Source organism: Dipodomys merriami, unplaced genomic scaffold (assembly GCF_024711535.1).
Source record: "Dipodomys merriami isolate MVZ:Mamm:240054 unplaced genomic scaffold, mDipMer1.0.p SCAF_64, whole genome shotgun sequence".
Taxonomy (NCBI): Eukaryota; Metazoa; Chordata; class Mammalia; order Rodentia; family Heteromyidae; genus Dipodomys; species Dipodomys merriami.
Window position 1 is genome coordinate 191804 of NW_027206224.1, and position 23577 is coordinate 215380.

At 47.3% G+C, this 23577-nt stretch overlaps 1 protein-coding gene across 5 annotated transcripts in view; it reads right to left on the reverse strand.

Annotated features, from left to right (window-relative positions):
• LOC138815348 (zinc finger homeobox protein 3-like) overlaps positions 1 to 23577 on the reverse strand; it is a 243070-nt gene that overhangs the window by 126947 nt on the left and 92546 nt on the right. For all 5 annotated transcript variants that reach the window (XR_011368300.1, XM_070004683.1, XM_070004680.1 and 2 more), the window contains exon 3: positions 20228 to 20724. Coding sequence is in view for 4 of the 5 variants with exons in the window: in XM_070004683.1 (XP_069860784.1) it covers positions 20228 to 20724 (497 nt within the window). In the remaining variant the exon portion in view is untranslated. The remainder of the gene's footprint in view (positions 1 to 20227; positions 20725 to 23577) is intronic.

A 23577-nucleotide genomic window follows, 5' to 3' on the forward strand; every position in this document is an offset into this window, starting at 1 on the left:
CTCAGAAGTTAAAGGACTAAGGAGAGCTGAGGATGTAGCTCAGGACAGAGCGACTACCTAGCATGCACATGGTCAAGAGATACAATCCCTAGCACCGTATAGCCCAAAGGACTAAGGAAAAGAAAAACAATGGTACAGTAAACTTGTCTTATTTGTAGTTTTATTCCATGTGGTTTTCGCCAAGTATGGTCAAAAACAAAACAAAAAAATCTGACACACACATTTAGTTGAGCAGATGTGGAGAAACTCTTGGTCAAGTCCCATGTGACTGTCAGTTGTGTTTTAAAAATATGGATTCTGAGCATTCCCGGACTTTCCTCTGAAATGGGCTCCTTCAAATCCTATCCCAGCAGATAGCAAGGATCCACCATAATCCAATGCTACACAGCTAAAAACACAAAATGAATACTTGACTTCTTCAGCTATTGCCAGAAGTGAACAACCTATCAAAAGCAAAGAAAGGGGAAAAAAGAGAAAAGGAAATGGGTCGTACCTTTCCAAAAAATTCTGATTAAGGTAGCACTGAGAATAAATGACAGAATCATCACCCACATGTGAATAAGCAAAGGAACCTGCCCACAAAAGCTATAAAATGTAAAACTGAATGCAAGGAACAATCATTGAGCCATATCCCACATCCTGGGCATTACAATATCATATTTGATAGTAATAAATGGGTGTTGTTATGCAAAACTCTTTTTTGCATTTCTTCATTTGTGTTCAAATTTGCAACCTGAACATGTTATCGGCACTGATTTGCATTTCATATCATAGGTATTTCCAAACATAACTGGTGGGTGTGTGCTTTCTGAAACAGTATTGAACTTATGTGGCCAGAGCTTAGTCCTCCTAGAACGCCTTTAAGACACTATGCGAATGACAAAGAGCTGCTGAATTCCTCAAGAACACTTTCCAAACCTGTCATAACCATCTCATCATCAGGTAGGCAACATGGTGAGACTTTTCTGTTGTGCAGACTTTGCATGGACATTTCAGGTATTAAAGATCATCATTTCACATCAAGTTTAGCTTCTTGTGAATCAAGAAGTTGGGGGGGGGGCATCAACTCCCTCGTTGACTTGTTGACACAAAGCCATCAGTAGAGATCCCGGGAATAGCCATTAATTTCATTAAAATAATAAAAATCCAAAACATATCATGTCTGAAAAGAGGTGGGGATAAAGGAGAATACATCCACAACTTGACGAGACTAACTTCCAAGGTACAAATAGGGGAGAGGAGGGATACACAGATTTTTTTTTCCCTTAAGTTCAGCTGCAGGGGAAAAATATATATATATATACATATATATATTAATTTAAATTAATGTCACACGGCAAGGTTGCCATGGAAACAGTTTTGCATACTGGACTGCAGGTGCTCCCTGGGGAGACTGGAGATGGCAGAGCCACAGGCTGGGACCCAACTGTAAACACTGAAGGAGGGCTCCTTAGGCAACGTTAAGTCATCCGTGACCCTGTGGCTTCCACTTACACAAGGTGGGGACAGCAGCTCTGCAGTGCCAGCCAACATTTCCCTGTGCCCAAGGGCTGCCCGCTCTGCACCATAGCCAGCGGCACCGCCAAGGCCACGAAGCGCACACTGACACAGAGACCGACCCTGAAGAAGACACCAGTGGCAAACATCTTCTACTTGAACTGCAGTCTTTCTCTTTTTTTCCCCCCCAGTCTTGGCCTTGTCCATTGTGCATGTCTGGATTAGAACTGTGATGGGTTTTTTGTTTTGTTTTTCATTGTCTTGTTTTGCTTTCTGAAATGAACATGCCGTCACTGAATTTAGAAATACATCTTTGTAATGAGCTGGGGGAGGAGAGGACTGGGGACGGGGGCAAGGACTGCGGTCACTCCTGTGCGCATGTGTGGTACACTCCGTATCAACCTCTGTACCCAAATTCTCGCTTGCAGCTAATTTCGGTTATCTAAAGGAGCAATGGCTACGTTGACACTTGCCAGGAAACCCTATTTAAAACTCAACTGTTATAATCTAATACTGACATCCCACAGCACACAGGACCACGCTATAAAATGATGGCAGTAACTTACCTGTCCCAACAGGTGTGGCAGGCGCTTCTCAGAGGAGGAGCTGAACAGCAGTAACGCACCTAAAGCTGAGCCTGGAGGGCTCTCTACACTCGGTCACTTGCTTCACTAGGGCCCACTGCTCTGCCACTCAGGAGAGGATCACTTCTTCAAAAGCGCCACAATCAAACCTTCCACAGGCTGGCGAAGGTTAAATGACTTCATTCATCGTCATCTCACTAAATACTGGTCACATTTTTATGGAGGAAAACGCCTTCTCTGATCCACACCAAAAACACAGAACAAAAGCCACTGGCCTTTCTTTCCTCCAAACCAACAGTGCACCAAGTTCAAAGCTAATGAAAACCAACTTATAAAATACCACACCAGTCACTGTGCACTGATGGCTCACATCTGTAATCCTAGCTACTCAGGAGGCTGAGATCTGAGGACCATGGATCGAAGCCAGCCCAGGCAGGAAAGTCCATGAGACTCTTACCTCCAATTAACCACCTAAAAACCGGTGGTGGTACTGCGGCCCAAAGTGGTAGAGTGCTAGCCTTGAACCAAAGAGTTCAGGGCCAGCACCTAGGCCCTGAGTTCAAGCCCCGTGACCCACATGCATAATGCATAATAATGCATAAATGGAAAACCAAATGCAAGAGAGTGGAGTTCTTCAAGGCTGCACACTGCGTGTGTCTACACACTTCGTCATGGTGGGCACATCCCATGGTATCCCATTTAAGGTGCCCAATCATCTACAGAGCAGGTAGTTCTATTAGCCTACTTTACTGAAAGACGAATGGAGAAGGATTAAGTCACCTAAGTCCCAGAGAGTCTGACACCAGGTAATTTCTGCCCCTTTAAAGTTCTCAGTTGCTGCCTAGGTTTCCCAGGAGAGGTGTGGGCTACATGGACACTTCCTGCCCTGCATCCTGTCCCCAAGGACTTGGCATCTAGGAGCAACCCAAATCACCCTGAGTGGCCGAGACATTCCTACTGGCATCTATTTATGAAGTAGCAAAAATACAGCAGAAGTTCCTGGCAAGCTTCAACACACCCACCTTTCCCTTATGTGAACAAAATTAGACACAAGTGAGAATTTAGGTTGGAAACTGGCCTCGGGTGGGTATCCAAGAGACTGCCAGCCTTCCTCAGCGCCTCCTGCAGTACTTGCAAGACTCTTAATTGGTCATGCCTCCGTCTTCAGTGAGAGGAGACCCTTGTTGGCAAAAACAGGCTAGCTCGTCAGCTTCCTGTCTTCAGACACAGGACAACCATCTATACACGTCCCTCTGCCACAGAGTCCAGGAGGAGAAGGCTCGGGGGGAGGGGGGGAGCACAGTCGTACGCGGGGAGGAACTCATATCAAACATGAAGCTTCCACTTTGTGGTGTTAGGCGGAGAGGATACCTCACCATTAGGTCTTGCTATCTTGCTATTTCACCATGACAGCGCATTATAAACATTTTAAGTCACAATGATGGCCTGAAAAGGAAAACTAATGATAAAGAGATGGCTGTAGCAACTCAAGAGAACTGGAGTCCATGGGGAATGTCCGGTGAACATATTCCACCATGTGCCTTTGGACGGGTGTTCAGACAAGGCTACCATATGGGGTTCCTTGGAAGGGGTGAAACCAGGGGCACATTCTCTGGGCACACTCACCATTCAGAAACAATCTACTGGGCTGATGCTCAACAGTGCGCTTAGGCACTGGGAATACAGCTGTTAACTGCGCAACCACTGTCTGTACCATCCTTGGAGAGCAACAAATGAGCAAAACTAAGCACTGTCCGTGCATGTCAGCACAGCTACGTGAGAGCAAGTGGTCATCTTGGAGGACTAGATATTTGGGTTGAACGTCAAGTCAGGAAAGTGCATTCTGTAGCAGGTGCTACAGCCCTGGGGCAGGTCTGAGTTCTCAAACTGAATCAATATTAAAGAAAGGGAATATGGAAGGCAAAGGAAGTTTGGTAAAACAAGGTGAGCATGAAGGGAAGAGTTCAGGTTACTTAGTGTGGCCAGTTTGTAGGTAGGACAGAAAGCCACGCTGGGGTGTGTATATTTTTATGTGTGTGGGGGTGGGGGGAGACCCAATTTCACCTTCATAAAAATCACTTATAGAGAGTGAATATAAGGAATGAAAGTAAAAGCAGGGAGGGTGTTACAGCAGTGAGGGGTGACAGGGCTGGACCAGGAAGGCGATAGAAATACATTCCAGTGTAGACAACAGAACTGGTCCATGGAGTGACTCGGGCTGTGAAGGAAAGAGACGCTCAGGTAACTCCAGCAAAATGGTTAGATTGGAGCTGGCAAGCCTGTAGTGGGGGAACCCAGAAGGGAAAGGCATTTGGGGATCATGGTCACTGAGCACACTCTCTCTAGGCCATCCTGAGTTGATTATCAGACGTGCGAGCGCACGTGTCCAGGGGAGGAGGCAGCAAGAGATTGGGACTAGAGACAAAGGCTTGGTGCCACCCGGCGGGAGGGAGCAGTCAACCACTGTGCTGAATGAGACGCTCAGAGGAGAGCCGCTGGCAGAGGAGGACCTGAACCAAACCTAATGCTTACCATCGGGTAACAGAAGAGGCCAGTGGAGAGATGAGGTTGAGCCTGACGAAGGTCACCTGGGATAACAGCACAGATGATGTATGTGTCAATGCAGAAGCCAGGGGAGGATCTGTCACCTCGGTGGTAAAACGTGTCACTTTTAGATCCAGTGACTGGGAGGGACACCATAGGTCTACTTCTAAGGGTCGATGTGGCTTTGACTACCTGCTTGCCCCCCCACCCCGCCCTTCCCCAGCACCAACTGACTGTATAGCCCATCTGAGGTCCACCCCTGCCGATACCCCAGCTTCTGCCGGCCACGGGCCGAAGGCAACACTGCGTGTTGTTCTGTTCGTTCCCACCACTGAAGAAGGAAATGAGGGTGCCAGAGCACCTTCAGCTACTTTGCTTGCCAACCTGCTTCCGGTATGGGCAAGGAAACATGGAAAACTCAGAAGCACCCATGGGTGCCTGTGTGTGCTGCATTCTTCAGAGATCCCACACATTCATTGCTGGGCTGAGGGCATCCCGTGATAAAGAAGCTTACAAGCTTACAGCCTGAGGGTGAAGCAAGCTGCCATGTGAGGAAGACCCCAGGCTGGCACTGAGAGGTGTGACCTGTATTCAGGGCAGAGTTAGCTGGCTATGGCACAGCACAGGAGAGCGCTTTGTGGCAACAGGCGCTCACTAAAGTCTGAACAAAAAGACATTTTCAACAGAGCTCAACGCCCGTCAGCATCAGAGGACACATGCCACCAAATCACAGAGAAATAACCACTTAACATGGCATCTGTTGGTTTAATTAGCTGTGTAATTAGTCTCTGCTCGGCGGACTTGGGCTTTGTTGCTGTGGCTGAAACTTTCCCAGGTGAGACTTCATTCCAAATGCCAGGCTCCAAGGGAATAAAGGCATAGGGGGGTAAAAGTGTCCAATTCTGGGGAAGAGAGTCATGGAGGAGCTGGAATATCAAATGTCATCAACAGGCAGTACTCAACAGCTCAGAACAACAGCTCAGAGCCTCGAATTATACAGCAAGAGAATGGAGGGAAGAGAGACACAAGGTCTGGATTCCAAGAAGGACACAATGAGACTGGCCAGAGGTCAGGACTCTGCTCCCTGAAGAAGTTTTCCTACACTAATGAGAACCAAGTCTGGGCAACAATATAATAATAATGAAGCTAGTCAGAGCTGAATCTAAGCCCCAGTAAAGTGTGAGTGTGTGTTACACACACACACACACACACACACACACACACACACACACACACACACACACACACACACACACACACACACACACACACACACACACACACACACACACACACACACACACACACACACACACACACACACACACACACACACACCCCATGTAGCCAAATCTTGCTTCCTCAACCACAGCTGGTTTGGGGGTCACACTCACTGAGTCACGTCTAGGACAGAGAGGAAATCGCAATGTGGGACCAATGCCACTTGGCCTGGCTGACTAGAAGAGCCAAGGAACACTACCTGAGCTCCCCACGCTCAACAATCATTCAGCATCTTAGAACGTAGGGGAGGGAGATGGTGGTGGCAGGGACAGGAAAGATGACACCAAAGGCCACCCTGGAAGGAGGGAATCTCAGCTGGTGATGAGTCTTTGTGGGGATCCCATACCCCTCACCATACACACAAAGCATGCCGTATGGCATGCTTAGGACCATCGCAGGACCAGAAGGTGACACAGATTCTCAGCAGAGCTACTCAAGAGGGGGCAAACACCCAGCCCTGGTACTACCATTCTGGTCCCCAAAGATACAACTACCTAGAGTCCATGACAAGGTAAACTGAGTTAAACCCACATGCGTGTACCACACCCCCCAGCCAGGAGAACCCGAGAATCATTCATGAAGAGCTCCCTACACAGAGCAAGTTTTTCAGCACTAGGCTACTGATTCATGGGGCCAGATTGTACTAATCCTCCTCCAGGGCTTGGCAAAAAGCCAGCACTCCAGGAGTGTCACAGATCTGCGAAGAAAACCCCCTTCCCTTTTGTTTGTCTCCTGATAGCTCCACTGGGGAGCCGGTCCAAAGAAGCCTGGGGTCTTCCCCATGGGTCTCATGGGCTCGGGGTCTCAGGAAGCAGGAGGAGGGCAGGTCGGGGCGCCTCCCATCATAGACCACGAGGCGTCCCTGTGCCCCACCGTTCCTCACTCTGAGGGGCAGAAAGACCAAGCTACCTGGAGTAATCTGTGTCCCAGAGGCGAGCACAAAGATCGGCACAGAGATGTTTTACAAAGGCCACACGGGCCCCCAAGGAGAAGCCAACTGCCAGAGAAAGGAGAGAAAACGGACATGTATAAAAGGGATAAACCTGGCCTAGTGGCACACTGTTATAATCCCAGCACTGAGAAGCTGAGACAAGGGGATCTCAAGTGGAAACCAGCATGGGCTACACAGCCAGACTTATCTCCAAAAAGAAAGAAAGAAAGAAAAATCCATTTTAAAAATTGCCCTCCTGTGATGAGCAGCTCCTTCCATAATTCCGATGCTCAGGCAGCCCCGGCAAGGAAAATGTTGGTACAACTGTTGACCTATGAAACCAAATATGCTTTGGAGGCCCTGGCCTGAGTCTGGGAACCTGCCCTGCTCATTAACAGTTACAATTCAAACACCATGAGTAGATAAACATTTCTACCCTTCTAACGAGTTTGCCTTCCTCCAGCGGAGACGTGAGCCCTGGAGGAGCCACCCCAATCACTCCTGATGAGCAATCTCAGCTCGAAATGGCTCTGCCCTGCCTCCTAACCACCTGGGCCCTGGGGCCCTCCACGGGCAGCAAGACCCAGCCCAATACCAATTACAGGACTACAGGCATGACTGTATGCCCAGTACAGACAGACAAGGAGACCAGGCTAAGTAATGGAAGTTTCAGCAGTCGACAGACCAAACCGGGCCTCCTGACCTTGACATGTATGACAAACACATTTCAAAAGGAGGAAATCATGGTGGGGAAACAATTACCTAAAAGAAAAATTTCAGATTTCAGTATAGGGAAGCATTTTATTTAATATAGAAAAATGTGAAAAATCAGTGACAGTTTTTCCATTATTATTATTAATAATAATAATAATAATAATAATAATAATAATAATAATAATAATAATAATAATAATGGGAAACCGATGTTGAGAGGTATTTATAATGGTCTTCTTTTGTTGGGGACCTCTTAATGGTTCCCAGTGTCTTTCTTCAGGCTCCTGCAGAGCTTGCGGGCAAGTCAGGAAGCTACCAGGGAATTTCTTTGTTATCCAGAGGTAGATTTGCCAAGTGAAATACAGAACGCTGAGTTAAATGTGAACATGTGTAAGTCTATCTTACTGGGATAGACTTATACTACCTGCTGGTTTTCTGAAATTTCTATTGACCTGCGCTCTACACGTTTTTGTTTGCTATGTATGACAGACTTACCTGGAGGCGGCTTCATTCAAAGGTCACTGCCCTTGCGTAGTTGGTTTGAATAACTTCCACTATTTTTTTTTTGAGATAGGCAAGTATAGGCTTGCCTTGAACTCATACGTAATCATTACCCATCTCTAGGACAGAACTTCTGTCCTTAAAAATTCAAATCTTCACCTGACATACTGGTTACTGCCCCTCTCCTCTCCAAAAACCCCAGAAATCTAATTTTATTCAAGTATAAAATACTACCAAATGGCTTTCAAAAGGAACAGCCTTACCCAGCGTACACTTAAATAGTATTTATAGTTTTGAGTTACGTTTAAAACAGAATAAAGAATATGGTGGAGGTGAATTATGTAATTTAAAAAAACAAAAACCCTCTTGCCTTTTCCTGACAATGTTTCTGACAATGCCTGATTGTTCCCTTACAATTTCCCTTTCAAAACAAAAAAACCAGAAACACCTGTTGGAACTCTACATATTCAAATGTGCCCTTTTGAGTCCAAGTTGAAAGGGTTCAAAATTGAGCTCATACCCAGGTCTCAGACACCTGCCACGTGGGCTTTTCCTGCCAACCTGGCTGCTCCCAGCGCAACGACAGGGCAGGCCGTTATTCTAGAACACAGAGCCAGGGAGCTCCTAGCAAAGTTCTCCTGGGGGAGAATTACAGACCACCCACCCTTCAGGAGGCAGATGGCACTGACACAAACAATCCTGGGGGGAGCTGGGCTGGAAGTCTAAGACTCTTTTCTTACAAGAACATCTAGGGCATTTGAGCTTGTGGATCTGGAGGGCTTTCAAGCATTGTGACAAAGTGGTAATTAATAGAGTTCCTGAAACTAGACTCCCTGGCTCTTCAGCTCACAACAGGCACTGAGACACAGCTTTGGAATCCACAAGGAGACTTGTAACAATACAGGAAAACAGTTGAGTGCAGAAATGTGGAGACACATTCATGATAGCCACATGCAATTGAATATGCACTTCAGAAATGAGAACTTGCGAAGCTGGGGGCTGGGAGCTCACACCTGCAACCCGAGCTACTCAGGAAGCTGAGGAGAGGATCATCTTGGTTTTGAGGCCAGCCTTGACCATAAAGTCTGAGCAAGACCCTTTCTCAGCTCACAGCCAGGCATAGTGAAGTGCTTGTCTTCTGAAGATGTGTAGCCGACTCTGACTGGGAAGAACACGGTTCCGGGCAGAAAAGTCCATTTGCATGGAACAAAGCTGGACTCAGTGGCACACAATTGTGATTCCAGCAACCATGGATAGACAGAAGGTAGGTAGTTAGTAGGTAGACAGAAGCTGAGGTACACACCTAGCCAGGAAACAAGACCTTCTTAAAAATAAGCAGCAGAGTTGGGTGCCAATGATGCACGCTTGTAATCCCAGCTACTCAAGAGGCTGAGATCTGACGATCACAGTTCAAAGCCAGCCTGGGCAGGAAAGTCCATGAAACTCTTATCTCCAATTAACCACCAGAAAATCGGAAGTAGCGCTGTGGCTCAAGTGGTAGAGCACTAGCCTTGCGCTAAAGAGCGGAGGGACAGTGCCCAGGCCCAAAATTCAAGCCCCACAACTGATCAAAAAAAAAAAAACAAAAAACAGAAGTAGAGTTGTGGTTCAAAGTGGTAGAGCCCAAACCTTAAGCAGAAGAGCACAGGGACAGGGCCCAGCCCTGAGTTCAAGCCCCACAACTGACAAAAAAGCAGCAAAAAACAGGGCTGGAGGAGTGGCTCAGCGGGTCAGCAAACCCACAGTTGAAACCTAGTACTGATAAAAATAAAACGTAATGTCTAGAGCTTTGGGGATTTGTTTTCCCTCTTCCCATCAGAAAAAAGGAACAAGCCAGGAAAGCAAAAAGGCAAAGGCTACAAAAGCAGGAAAGCTAGTGAAGAAACCAACAAACACATGTTAAATGCATAGCCAGTCTTACAACTAAACACTCTCATGCAGTAATGTTTCCAAGTTGAAAGTTGAAAACAAGAAAAGAACAATGTGGTGTGGGGGTCACTGTGTGTGGTTGGCTGTCACCTCTTTGGAAGAGGGTAATATGGTCACTTTCTTTGTGAAGAACCACTGGAAAGAATAGTTTCTTTTCATAGAATAGTTACTAATAGTTACTAATTTTCTTTACCTAATTGCCAGGAGTATCAGATCAATGCAAATGCCTGAATGTGCACAAATAAGAGAGGGGCTGGTTAGGAACATTACATAGCCATTAAAAAGAAACCTAAGCTGGGTATAGGGACAGATCCTATAAAAAGAATGTAAACTGGCCGGGCATTGGTAGTTCACATCCATAATCCTAGCTACTCAAGAGGCTGAGATTTGAGGACTGTGATTTGAAGCTAGCTGTGGCAAAGTCCATGATATTCTCCAATTAACAACCAAAAAGTCTGAAGTGGAGCTATGGCTCAAGTGATAAGAGTGCTAGCCTTGAGCAAAGAAGCAAGGACAGCACCACTCAGGTCCTGCGTTCAAGCTCTGGGATCAGCACCAAAACTAAAACAACCAATAAAGAACCTAAGTTGGATAGGGTGGCAGATACCTATAATCCCAACCCTTGGAGAAGGTGAGGCAGGAAGACCTTGTTTGTTTAAGGCTAGTCCTCCCCAAAACTCCCCCCACCCCACCCCCACTTCCCCCCCCACATATAAAAAGAACCTAGATCTTTATCTATGGACCTGAAATTATTTCCATGGTAAAGTCACATGAATAAAGAAAAGATCTAGATACAGTTAGAGTTTTAAAGTGAACAACGTTTACATGTGATACACAAATGCACACACATTTCTATCTGTGAAAGCACTGAAAGAGTTCAGTAAGACAGCAGCTAGACAGAACGGTCCTACACTTCTGAAGAGTCAAACTGGAGGGCAGAAAAAGGATTTTCACACCTTAAAAATTACTGGAAAGGTACACCTGGCACCAGTGGCTCACAACTATAATCCTAGCTACTCAAGAAGGCCGAGACCTGGAAGACAAGTTCAAAGCCAGTCATGGCAGAAAAGTCTGTGAGACTCCAATTAACTAGCTCCAAATTAATCAGCAAAAATGCTGGACTGGGGATGTGGCTTAGGTGGTAGAGCACCAATGATGAAATCTGGTCAAGAGGACCTGAGTTCAAGCCCCAGAACCAGAACGACAACAAAATTTATGGAAAAAGTACTTAAAGGTATTTTAAAGAAGGGGGTAGGTATAATACTATATAGAGACACTACCATTCCAATTTTGTACAATGCCTATGTCATATGCAAAAGAGAAAAGAAAAAAAGATGAAATAAAGGAAATAAAAGTCAATCATGGCAGCACAGGTCTGTAATCCAAGCACTCAGGAAGTATAAGCAGGAAGATGACCAATTTCAACACCAGCCTTAGGTACATAGTAAGACTTTATCTTAAAAAAAAAAAAAAAAAAAAAAAAAAAAGTAGGGCTGGGAAGGTGGCTCAGTGGTAGAGTGCTTGCCTTGCATGCCTGAGGCCCTGGGTTCAATTCCTCAGCACCACATAAGCAAAAAGAAAAAAGCCAGAAGTGGTTCTGTGGCTCGAGTGGTAGAGCGCTAGCCTTGAGCTGAAGAGCTGAGGGACAGCGCCCAGGCCCAGAGTTCAAGCCCCACTACCGGACCCAAAAAAAAAAAAAAAAAAGTAGCAAGATAAAGGGGGAGGGCACATGTCCCTGTGTAGTATAACTAGGCTGATTGTCTCTTTCCCACCTGAATTTTTCAAATTTTTGATGATGAACATACTACACTCATATTGCTTTTACTATTGAACACACACACAAAAACAATCTACATTTCAGTACTGGCTTATACTTCAGAAAAACATGGAATAGTAACGGGGTAAAAAAGAACATGGTAGTATTCGACCTGGGTCTGATGTGTTCCTTACTGCCCACACAAAGGACTGCAGGCAGGCAAAGAGAAAGTAAACATTTAGAATAAAAGAAAAGTGTGAAGGTTCGTGGTTGTAAAACTGGTTTTTCAACAAGTGGCATAATAAATGGCACTTTTAAATACAAGACATGGCTAATACAATTTCAATTCCATTGTGTGATAGCTAAAGCACAAAAGCTATAAGATAACATGAATGTCGCCTGCTTTTTGAGGCCAGGTGGGTCAGAGAGAGGGCAGTGATACTGGGAATTGAACTCAGGGCCTTGAGGTTTGCTTAGGCGGGTGTTCTACTGCTGAGCCATGTGGCGTTTATGTTGATTATTTCTGAGATAGGGTCCAGTTTCTAACCCAAGAGTGCACATGGGCCTCTTTCTGCCTATTTTAGGTCTTCTGAAGTAGTTAGGAAAACAGCCACCACATCTAGGAGGCTCCTCGAAAGAGTATCATGAGCTTTTCTATCCAGGCTGACCTCAAACTGCAATCCTCCCAATTTTAGCCTCCCAAGTAGCTAACATTATTCTTATAGGCATTGGATACAAGCACCCCGCTAGTGTCTTAACACAAAGGCGTGTGCACTGAATGATCTACACAAAGCGTGAGTCTAAAGCCATCAGCTGAGCATTGTGAAATACAGTCAGGCACATCTTATCCCCAGGCTTGGCACACATGGTTCTGACCAAGTATAGTTTACAAAAATAAATAAATTTTAAAACATCAAAAGAAATTGCCAAAACAAACATGTTCAGTGCCTACATGCATTATGCACCTCAGTTGATATGGATGAGCCCTCTCTGTCAGTCCCTTGCTGTCATTTGTGTTTTGTTCCCTTGTCCGGAATTTTGTGAAAACATGCCTTTCAAAGAGCAAATGATACCCGCAAAGCCAGGTGAAGGGTAGTGTGCTTAGTTGAAGTAATCGGGTGAGGGTGAGAGATTTGCTCCAAGGCCGCATGCGGACAGTAGAAGCTGGGTGGCATGCTGGGAAAAATGAATCCCACATCATGAGAAGTACAGTCCTGAACTCTGGGTACGATGCCTGTGCAGTGTTTCCTCAAGGTTAGTCTCCTTGGAACCAGCCACCTTCAGATACCAAGCATCTACTCCAATACCTACGAGGGGATTCAGATGCTAGAACAGCAAAGTAGGAAGCTTCTGGAAGGCAAGGAACCTTCCCAGCGGGATAACCTTCCCCACTGTGCATCCACTGGAGATGTGTTGGTCACATGTTCCTACAGCACTGATGACTCTAACCTAATTCTGATAGGAATCTGGCCCCAAACAAGACTGGTCTTAGCCGGGCGCTGGTGGCTCACGCCTGTAATCCTAGCTACTCAGGAGGCTGAGATCTGAGGATCGCGGTTCAAAGCCAGCCCGGGCAGGAGAGACCGTGAGACTCCTATCTCCAATAAACCACCAGAAAACCGGAAGTGGCGCTGTAGCTCAAGTGGTAGAGTGCTCGCCTTGAGCTGAAGAGCTGAGGGACAGCGCCCAGGCCCAGAGTTCAAGCCCCACGACCGACAAAAAAAAACCAAAAAACAAGACTGGTCTTTCAACCTTCATAGGATGACTGGTGGCTGGAGGACCCGGCCTAGCTCTCCAGCACGGAGCTGTGGGGGCCTACATGCATCTCCTGGCCCAGGAAAAGAGCCCTAGCCACGCTCTGAAGGAAATGAACGCCAGACCTCTGGCTGCTCCAAAGAAGGAGGGCAAGATGGCAACACGTGCTAAAATTTGGCTTTTCCTACCTTCTAAATCACCCTCAGGATAACAATCTCATGCCTCCATTTTTTTTTTTTGGGGGGGGGAGGTGGTAGGGGGAGGGATGAGGGATCAAAGTCACCTCAGTAGTAGAAATGTCTACCTAATGAGAAAACAAGGTTTGAGGGAACTGACCCCAGAATCTCGATGCAAACCAGATGACACGTGCATCATCAGCGCCTCGAACAGCAACCACACAGGGCAGAAGGGACAGGAGGATTCATGGCCTTCACTGTCAGGGCAAGTCAAAGGCCATGGGTCACCATCAATGGTCCTCAGGGCACAGATGTCCTCCTAAGATGCCCGTCCCTCGTACCCCTTAAGGAGACCAGGTAGGAAAGTCCCAAACAAAGTCCTCTTCTGAGTTTGCTACGCCTTTTGATTTGTCTGTCCATCCTAAAACTTTAGTTCTGCTGGGGGCAAGAGACTGAGTTTCCTTTTGGTACAGGACTGGGGAGGGAGCCCAGGGCCACACGGGGGGGGGGGGGGGGGGGGGGTACGCACGCACGTGCGTTTTGTTTTTGTTTTTGGACTAGGGTTTGAAATAAGAGCCTTTGTGTTTGTTTAGGCGAATGCCTTCTCCTTGCAGCCATTCACACCTCCAGCCCTTTTTGCTCTACTGATTTTTGAGATGAGATGTGTCTCTTGTTCCCCAGGCCATCCTGAACAGTGATCCTCCTAGTTTATACTTCCCTTCCCATCACAGCAGGGGGGGGGGGTGTAACAGATACATATTATCATGTCCAGGTTTTGTTTTTCCTATTTGAGTCAGAGTCATACAAAGATTTTTGCCCTGGGCTGGCCTACAGCCATGAACTTCCCCTTCTCAACCATATGTGTAGCTAACAGGCATGTTCCATAGAACCCAGATACTAGTTGAGATGGGTCTAGTAAATATTCTTTTCCTGGACTAGCCTCCATCTGCGATCCTCCCCATCTCTACCTCCTAAGTAACTAGCAGTACATTGTTTTTGTTGGTGGTGGTGTTTAATTTATTGCTATATAAGTGATACACAGAGGGGTTATAGTTACATAAATTAGATACAAAGTACATTTCTCTTTGGACAATACCACCCCTTTTCCTTACTGTCTTCCAGTTTTTCCCTCCTGTCACCACCCACAAGTTGTATAGCTCATTTCCAACGTAGTGTCCAGTGAGTACCACTGCTGCATTTGTCACCCTTTGTCCTTCCATTTGTGCCCCCCTTAATCCTCCCCAAAGACAGATAAACAAACAAACAGGACAAAAAGAAATGGCAAACAAAAATGGCAACAAAGAAAAATTTTAAAAAGCAACCTCCTGAGCCGGGCGCTGGTGGCTCACGCCTGTAATCCTAGCTACTCAGGAGGCTGAGATCTGAGGATCACGGTTCAAAGCCAGCCTGGGCAGGAGAGACCATGAGACTCCTATCTCCAATAAACCACCAGAAAACCGGAAGTGGCGCTGTAGCTCAAGTGGTAGAGCGCTTGCTTTGAGCTGAAGAGCTGAGGGACAGCGCCCAGGCCCAGAGTTCAAGCCCCACGGCCGACCAAAAAAAAAAAAAAAAAAAGCAACCTCCTATTTCCATCTTCTGGGTTCCTTTCAATAAGCACACAGGCACAACAGCTGTGTGTATCTTCCCAGATAAAATAACATTTTATCAAAACTAATTTGTGTTTGAGGGTCTTGTTATCTTCTTTTGCTCAAGCTCGCCTCAAATTCCCAATCTTTCCGATCCTAACAACTCTGGAGTAGCTGGGAGTACAGGCATGAGTCACCAGGACATAGCTATAGGATTGCATTATTTGGTTTTCAGAGTCTTACTACCCTTATCTTATGCCAGGGGTGGCCTAAAACTAGCAATCCTCCTGCCCGCCCGTGTCGATGGGATTACAGTTATGTGCTACCATGCCCAGATCCCAACAGAGACTATCCCAAAGGAGAGTCTCTTACATCCTCCTGCCCGGCAAAACATTCAGAGGAGGGCAGGAGCAGAAGTCTAGCCATCTGCTGAATCCGGCTGTGTATACGTAATGTTTCAATGTCACTGCCTTTCTCTACCTCTACTTTAAAAACCAGTGGCTTAGACACTCCTGTTTGTCTCACTCGCCCAAAGCAGGTTGGTTAAATGTGGCCCAGACAGAGCTCCACGGTAGACAGCCCTCTTTGGTCAAATTTAAGATTGCCAGGAAAGCTGGGGTCTTAGCCCCAACCAGAGGTCCCTCAGCTGGGAGTTGTTCTGAGTAATGGATTCTGGTGGGGGTCTTAATCTATCAGCTAAAGTTGACGGATTTCCATTCTAATGACTCAGGTGAAGGGGGGAAAAAAAATCTATGTGAAAAGCAGATTCTGGGAACTGGCAGATGTACACAGATTTCCAACTGCCTTCCTGTCCTCCTTCTCCTTCTCCTCCTCCTCCCCTAAGAACAGACCAGGAATTAATCTCAGAAGCTCCCCATTGATGCCACATAGGCGGATACACAAGACAAATCCAGGAGCGCCCACTCTGGATCTGTCCCATTGTCAGGGGAGCCAGGGAAGAGAGCAAGACACAGGCATGGTGTCACGCGCGCGCGCGCACACACACACACACAGGAAATGGAAGGAGGGAAGAGGAGAGTGATATGTTTACACAGAAGCAGAAACCTGGACATGAGGTCTCGGAGCCCATGCTGATGAGAACTGGGTACCCTTTCCACAACACATGTCCATGCCAATGACTACACGTCACTACACTCCATGCAGCATCTCTGGAGCCTTTGGTGACCAAAAGGCCCTGCAATGTCAAGTGCTAAGACATGGATGAGTGGCCATGGAGATAAGACCACAAAGGGCACTGTGTAAGATGGGAGGTGGGGGAATTACAAAGAGCCCATCAAGAACCCTCTGGACACCGGAGAGTCCAGGGAAAAGTAAGGAGCTTCATATCGAGACCTTGGCTCTGCACCTTCCCCTTCTCTAATGTTCTTCCAGGAGGTGGAGAGGAAGCGCACACTGAACATCAATCTCATTTTTTAAATGAGATTAAATAATAATCCAAGCTAGGCAATTCTAGACCAAAAGGAACATCACCAGGTTTCTACAGATTAGCCCAACCCTCTGATGATCTGGATTCGAAATCATCCCACAAGGCCAAGCATGGTGGCACAGGCAACTCTGGAGGTAGAAAGAGGAGGATCATGACCAAGGTTAGCCCAGGGTAAAAGCATGACACCCTATCTGAAAAGTGACTCAAGTGGTTCCGCACTTACCTAACAAGCACAAGGCCCTGTACTTTCAGAGAGCTCAGTTCTTACAGCAACATACACATGCACAGGATGAGCAACCCTTATTTCAAAACGATCAGGACCCAGAAGTGGTTTGCATTTCTGACTGTTTTCTCACTCTAGAATAGCTGTAGCTCCATAATGGGATCTGCTGGGGATGGAACCAAGATCTAAACATGAAATTCCCTGCCGAATCTCCACTGGACATAATTTGATGCGATCCTTTTCGAGGCACCTGCACTGGGTTTACACTGCATGAAATCCAGTATGGAATTTTCCACTTGTTGCACCATGCTGTGGCTCAGAGAGTTTCGGACTTGTGAGCAGTCTGAGAGTCTGACTTTCCGATTAGGGAATCTCCGCCTGGACTAGCAACAAGGGCAGTGACCCTGTGTGCTGGTGAGAGGTCACATGACAAGCCAGAAAGCCACATCACCACTTGGGTCTCCTGAGACCTCGGCCCTGTCTCCTCTAATGTGAAGGGAAGAAGAGGGCAATAAAAGCCTCTCTGAGAGGGGGCTGGCCGGAGGCACAGTGGAAGACAAACAATTCAGGGCTGCTTCAGTGGGTGCAGCAGAAAGCAACCTCAGGGGTTTCCTGGCCCAGTCATGAACAATTTGCCAGGCAACGGGGACACGTGGGGTGGGGTGGGGTGGGGTGGGGTGGGAGGCAGGGCAGAGCTGGGCAAGGCGGGCAGTGAGTGAGGAATCCAGTGGCCTCCCTGGGTCAGCTCCATCTGGAGCAGTTTCTCTAGCAGACAGTAAAGAACTCGATTACATCCAGTTAACTGTGCTCTAAACTGATTATGCATGTGCCGGGCTAATGGATTACATTAGCAAGAGGAAAAATAACATGCAATCAATCTCCATTTACTACAGGCCACACCAGGGCCTTGAGAAAAAGTGACTCGAACCACCTCCAAACCCCACCCCAAATGCATGGACTGATGGAACCCAGCGAGAGGAAGCCCCCTTGGAGACAAGAGAAGTTTGTCTTAGTCACACTGAGGAACAAAAGGGCTCGGGGACAGGGCCAGAATGATCATCCTGCCTGTGTCATCCACAGTGGGTGACAGAGCTTCCCGCCCCCCAGAGGAGCCTCAGCAAGCAGAAGAACATTCATTACCCAAGAGCTAATGAGACCAGACTAATGACCTTTGGCTCCTGATGCAGGGAATTCTACACTGAAACTCGGGGACTGCTCACCCCCAGGGACACCGCAGACAGAAGCATGATTAGGGCACCTCTCCCTTGGAGGCTGGTCCCCACATTTTACCTTGCAACTCACCACTTAAGCCCCTTCAACCCATGCTACATAGTTTTGAGCAAAAGCCATCACTAGAAATAAATAAGCACCCTGGTAGAAGCTAGAAGCAGAGAAACACATAAACTCTATCTTTTGCCTCCACTTCCCCTTGACACCCCAGGTATGAACTATCTGTGTGGGTTAGGGGCCAAAAGGAGGGGTCTTCTCAGCAAATTGTCCTTTCTAGGACTTTCAAAAGCCAAGCCAAGTGCCTGCAGATTCTTACCCGAGGTACTGGAGGCAGGAAACGGGGCACGGAGCGTTCGTCACCACCGTGCACATGTCATCATCTAAAGGGCAATTTCATCCCCCCACACACTTGGATGGAAGAGGCCAGCTTCGCACCACCTCCGCCACACAGAACCCCCAACGGCCACAACCAATTCTCTGTGCGATTTATTAGCCGGGTCCCTTTCCGCCCATCTCCCCCTCCCCCCGTTATTTTACCATCAAGTTGTCCTGGCCACACTGGCACCATCCTGTGGCCAGTTCAGAACTCCAATTTACCCACAGGGCAACGGCAGCACAAAACCAAGCAGTCCAGTGCGTTTCTCACGTACTTGGTGTCTCACACTTTCCCCAGTACACCACGGCTAGAGTCAGAAGTCCCTTCTAGAACATTCTATCCCGACTACCTCACCCTTGCTTTCTTCTCCTTTCCCCAAAATGGTTTTGTCTCCATGGTACACCCCCCACACCCACCCCACACCCCCGCCACCCTGAGAACGATCAGCCATAAAATGAATTACAGTCATCAAGCCAGCAGGGACCGATATGGGCAAAGGATCAGAATCCTTCCTTAAGTAGAGTCTCAGTCTAAATCTGTGATGGATAGACAGGGGCTTATATTAGCTGGGCAAAAGCCCAACACTGGCTGGCCCAAACCTGTGGGAAAGGGCCGAAAGGAAAGAGGAGAGACTGATGATAAAAGTGAGGAGAAGGGAAAGAGCGCGGCATGAGGGAATGGAAGGTATGTGGAATGAGGCGGGGGAAGATTTATGGCGATTCCTACCTGATTGTTCATACTAAAGCCATTATGGGATGATTAGAGAAAAAGGTGAGGCTTTAAGTCCAGTGAAAATCGATAGAAACGTCTGGAGCAATCCTGCCAGGCAAGTGAAAGGACTATTTACAGTATCCGGAACCCCTCCCCCTCTGTTACTGTCTGTTTCAGAGTTGGGGGTAGGAAGGAGTAGAAAAGGGATAAGGAAAAAAGACAGATTAAGGGAGAAAGGACAGATGAGAAAAGCCTAGAAAAAAAAAAAGATAAAAGATGAATAGAAGAAAGGAGACACAAACACAGGCACAAATAACATTAAAGAACCCTATTTCCCCTTCTTCCAGCCAGTATATCACTTATTCACTGTGATTATCACTCATCTTGTCTTCCAAAAATATGGACGCTCTATGCAGGCAGGGGCTTTGTTTTTTGTTTTTTTTTTTTTGGGGGGGGGACTATCTTGTGCACTAATGTAGGCATGCCTTCAAAACACTGGTATGTATAAGGTGCTCAGTGTATACCTGGCTGGCTAGATGAATGAGTGAATGCATGCATACATGGATGACCCACTGGGCGGTGGGGGAGGGGTGGGCTAAGGGAAGACCCAGGGAAGAAAAAAGAGACACAGGAATGATGACTGGAAATTAAAAAAATAGGAGGGGGGGGACAGGAAGGCTAAAGAGAGTCACAGAAGCCAGTGGTTTGTAAGGAGACAGTCAACCACACCAACAGTCACATGGGAAACAGAACAACCGGGGCTGCTATCATTAGACCTGTCCCCCCAAAATGTGGCCCAGAAGAGACACCATCAGCCACGAACCAGATGAGCAAAGCCATCCTCACAACTCTGCTCCTTCGGAAGTGGCTGCCTCTGACCCTGCCACAGAGCAGCTAGCTGGTCCCAGACAGAGCATGCTGCCGCCCCGCCCCCAAGTCACCCCGTGCAGTGTCGAAAGCGTGGTCCCCGGGGGAGTCGGCCTTACCTTGTACAACTTCAGGCTGGCCTCGTGCCTGGAGTTGACCGTGTGCAGCCGCAGCTTCTCCAAGCTGTTGGTGTAGTAGTCGCACGCATTGCACTTGAGGTGCACAGGGTTGCCGATGGCCACGCACTTGAGCCTCCACTCGTTGGCCTTGCCGCCCTCCTTGATGTGGGCTACCAGCTGGTACTTCTGCACGTGCTTGTCCGTCTTGCAGTGCAGCTGGAAGTTGGCCTTGAGCTGGGTGTTGTAGCGGCAGAGCTTGCACTGGTATGAGTCCCCCATCACGGCCTTCCACTCATCCTCGGAGAGGCTGCGCTCCACGTTCATGTGCAGCCCCAGCATGTCCAAGTTGTCCGTCGTGAACTTGTTGCAGACGGCGCACTGGAAGAGCTTCAGTGACGGGTCATTGGTCTGGATGAAGCTCTCGCCCAGGTTCATCAGCTCCTCTGACACCAGCTGTCCTCCCCCGAGCCGCATGTCTAGGGGGATCTCACCGCCCACTATGGGAAGGACAGAGGAAGAAAATCAGAGACCAAGCTCACAGCCACGGCCGAGATACCACCCAGCCCTCCGCCACCCTCCACTGGGGTCCAAGGAGAACAAAGTCACATTCCAAGTGTTGCAAGGTGCTTCTGGCTGGAAAACAAAGTCCACCTGACACGTTTGGATCTTTCCTCTAGACATTCTAAGGTTTGCAGAAGGCTTTATATTTTCCATCCTCAGGCAAAGAACATCTAGGAAAACCTAGGGACCTCCATATCTGTATGTGGGCAGCACTAAGTTTGAACTCAGGACTTTATGCTTGCTAAAAAAAAAAAAAAACCACTCTTCTCATGTTAGCCATGTTCCCCATTGCTTTTTGTTGTAGCTTGGTTTTGGATAATGTCTGATATTTTTTGCCCAAGCCTTCCCTACCTATGGCTGGCTTCTCCCAGTCACGTGGACTTGTACTACTGTAACTGGCTTGGTGGCTGAGAGGAAGTTCTGTCAACTCTATTCCCAGGCTTGCCCTTGGAACCACAACCCTTCTAAATCTCTACCTGTGGAGTAACTGTGATTACGGATATGAACCGCTGCACCTGGCTGACCATAACCTCTTTTGTTTTTTTTTTATTTTTTTTATTGTTATTGTAAAGGTGATGTACAGAGCAGTTGCACTTAGGTAAGTCAGATAAAGAGTCTATTTCTTTTGGAACAGTATCACCCCCTTCCCCCATTCTCTCCCCATAACCTCTTGAATGATCTGAAAACAGCCCCCTCAGGATACAAGAGAAGTTAGAAGGCAGTATCACTCATTGGGTATAATGGAATCTCAAAGTCCAGCCCCTTGCCCTTGCCTCCCCCTTCCCCCCCCCATACACAATTAGAAATGACTAGAGATTCAATCTAGGACACAAAACCTTTATGAAAAATTGAACTGAGTCCGGAGTTCACTCAGCCCAGCACTGAGTAACAGAATGTTCGTTCATCGTGGCAATGTTCCACACCCCTGATATCCACAGTCCGCAGCTACGTGTGGATAAGGAAAACTTGCACTGTGGCTAGTGCAACTGAGGAACTGCCTTTGTTCTTTTTCTCTGTGGTTTGTCATGGGGCTCAAACTCAGGGCCTGGGCACTGTCCTGAGCTCTTTCACTCAAGGCTAGCACTCTACCACTTTGAGACACAGCTCTACTTCTGGTTTTCTGATGGTTAATTGGAGAGGAGAGTCTTATGGACTTTCCTGTCTGGGCTGGCTTCATACTGTGATCCACAGATCTCAGCCTCCTAAGCAGCTGGTATTACAGATGTGAGGTACCAGCACCCAGCTAGGAACTACATTTTTTAATTGCTGTTTATTTAAATTTATATAGCCATATGGGGCTAGTGGCTACTGTGTTAGATAACTAACACAGCTCAGAAACAAAGATTTCAGGAATGTTTTCTCTATCCCTCATCATACCCTCCTGTCAACATCCTACCTATCAATGCTCCTGCCCCATCTCAAACTCTCTACCAGGATAGACTCTGCAATGTGTGAAACAGGTCCACCACAGACCATCACATTTTCTGTCAGTCAGAATGAACCACATATAGGAACATGTCACAGCCGGCATGGTGACCAGAGGACAGCTGTTGTGTGGCAGAGGTCATGCCTTATATCCCAGCTGCCCCTCTACTGAGTGCCCAGCTCACTGTGAAGATGCACATGTCTGCCATGTTAGCCAAAGGTCAAGAAGAGTCCCAGTGGTACACATACAGGAAGTAGATCAGGAAACTTGAGGGGAGCACACAGTCCCTAAAAGGGCCTTAGAAGACCTCTTTTCTCTCCATGCCTGTCGTTCCGTTTGCAGCCCCACCACCTGCACTACATCAATCAGGAATGTGCTCACCTTACCTGGCAGAAAGCCAAGCACAGCAAGTCTTGGGAAGAGCAGCCTCCCTTCTATTACTACAAACACCCAGCCACAGAAAGCTGAGCGTTGGCTCTATTTTCTGTGATCCCCTATTCCTGAGCTGAAGTGTGTGCAGGTCAGGGGGGGGGGGTCGAGGTGGGTATTCTTATTTGGGGGGAGGTGGGTTTTTTTTAATGACTGATTAGAATCCGAATCCAAGAAAAGATGGCTCATCAAAGAAAAGATGGTATTTTTTATAAAATGATTTTCTTATTGACACTGCACCTCGAGTGAAAAGATCAGTACGAGCTCCATGCAGCAGGACCAGCTGCATCTGAAGTCTAGGGACAGTCTAGCAAGCCAGAAATCTTCCACACGTGCACTCCAGAAGGCTCAGGATGCTCCCTGCTTGTTGTCTCTCCCCTGGTGAGAGGAGGCATAGCTACAACATTATTTTTAGGACAAGAGAGAAAAAAGAAAAAGGAGGGGGGAAAAGAAAAAAAAAACAAAAAACCTTCTATCCCTTCATGGGGATGAAGGGCAAGCAACATCCACAAAACATACAGTGTTCAGTCAAAGCAGAAACTGCCCGGAGCGTAAGACAAGGAGCAAACATAAATATTTGTTTCTGATGCCAGCCACCTGAAGCATCGAATCTTCTCCACGTTTTAAGTCCAACCTCAGCGCATCAGTATCGCTCTACAGAGAAATTCGGCTGTCACTTGTGGGATGCCAGAGTGAACAGGAGAAGTCCTCCAAAGAAGCAGAGACAAATAAGACTTGCCATGCCAAGTCCATACGATGGAATGCAAATGGCGGGCAGAGCAGAGGGAGAGGTGGGAAGAGTTAGGATGATAGGCAAATCCAAACTTTCTCAGGGCTGGGAGGCATAGTTCAAGTGGTTAAGTACCTGCCTTGATTGATTTATGCATCCTCTTACTACAGGAGCTCTCTTTAGCTCTGAAGTCACCATGACTCT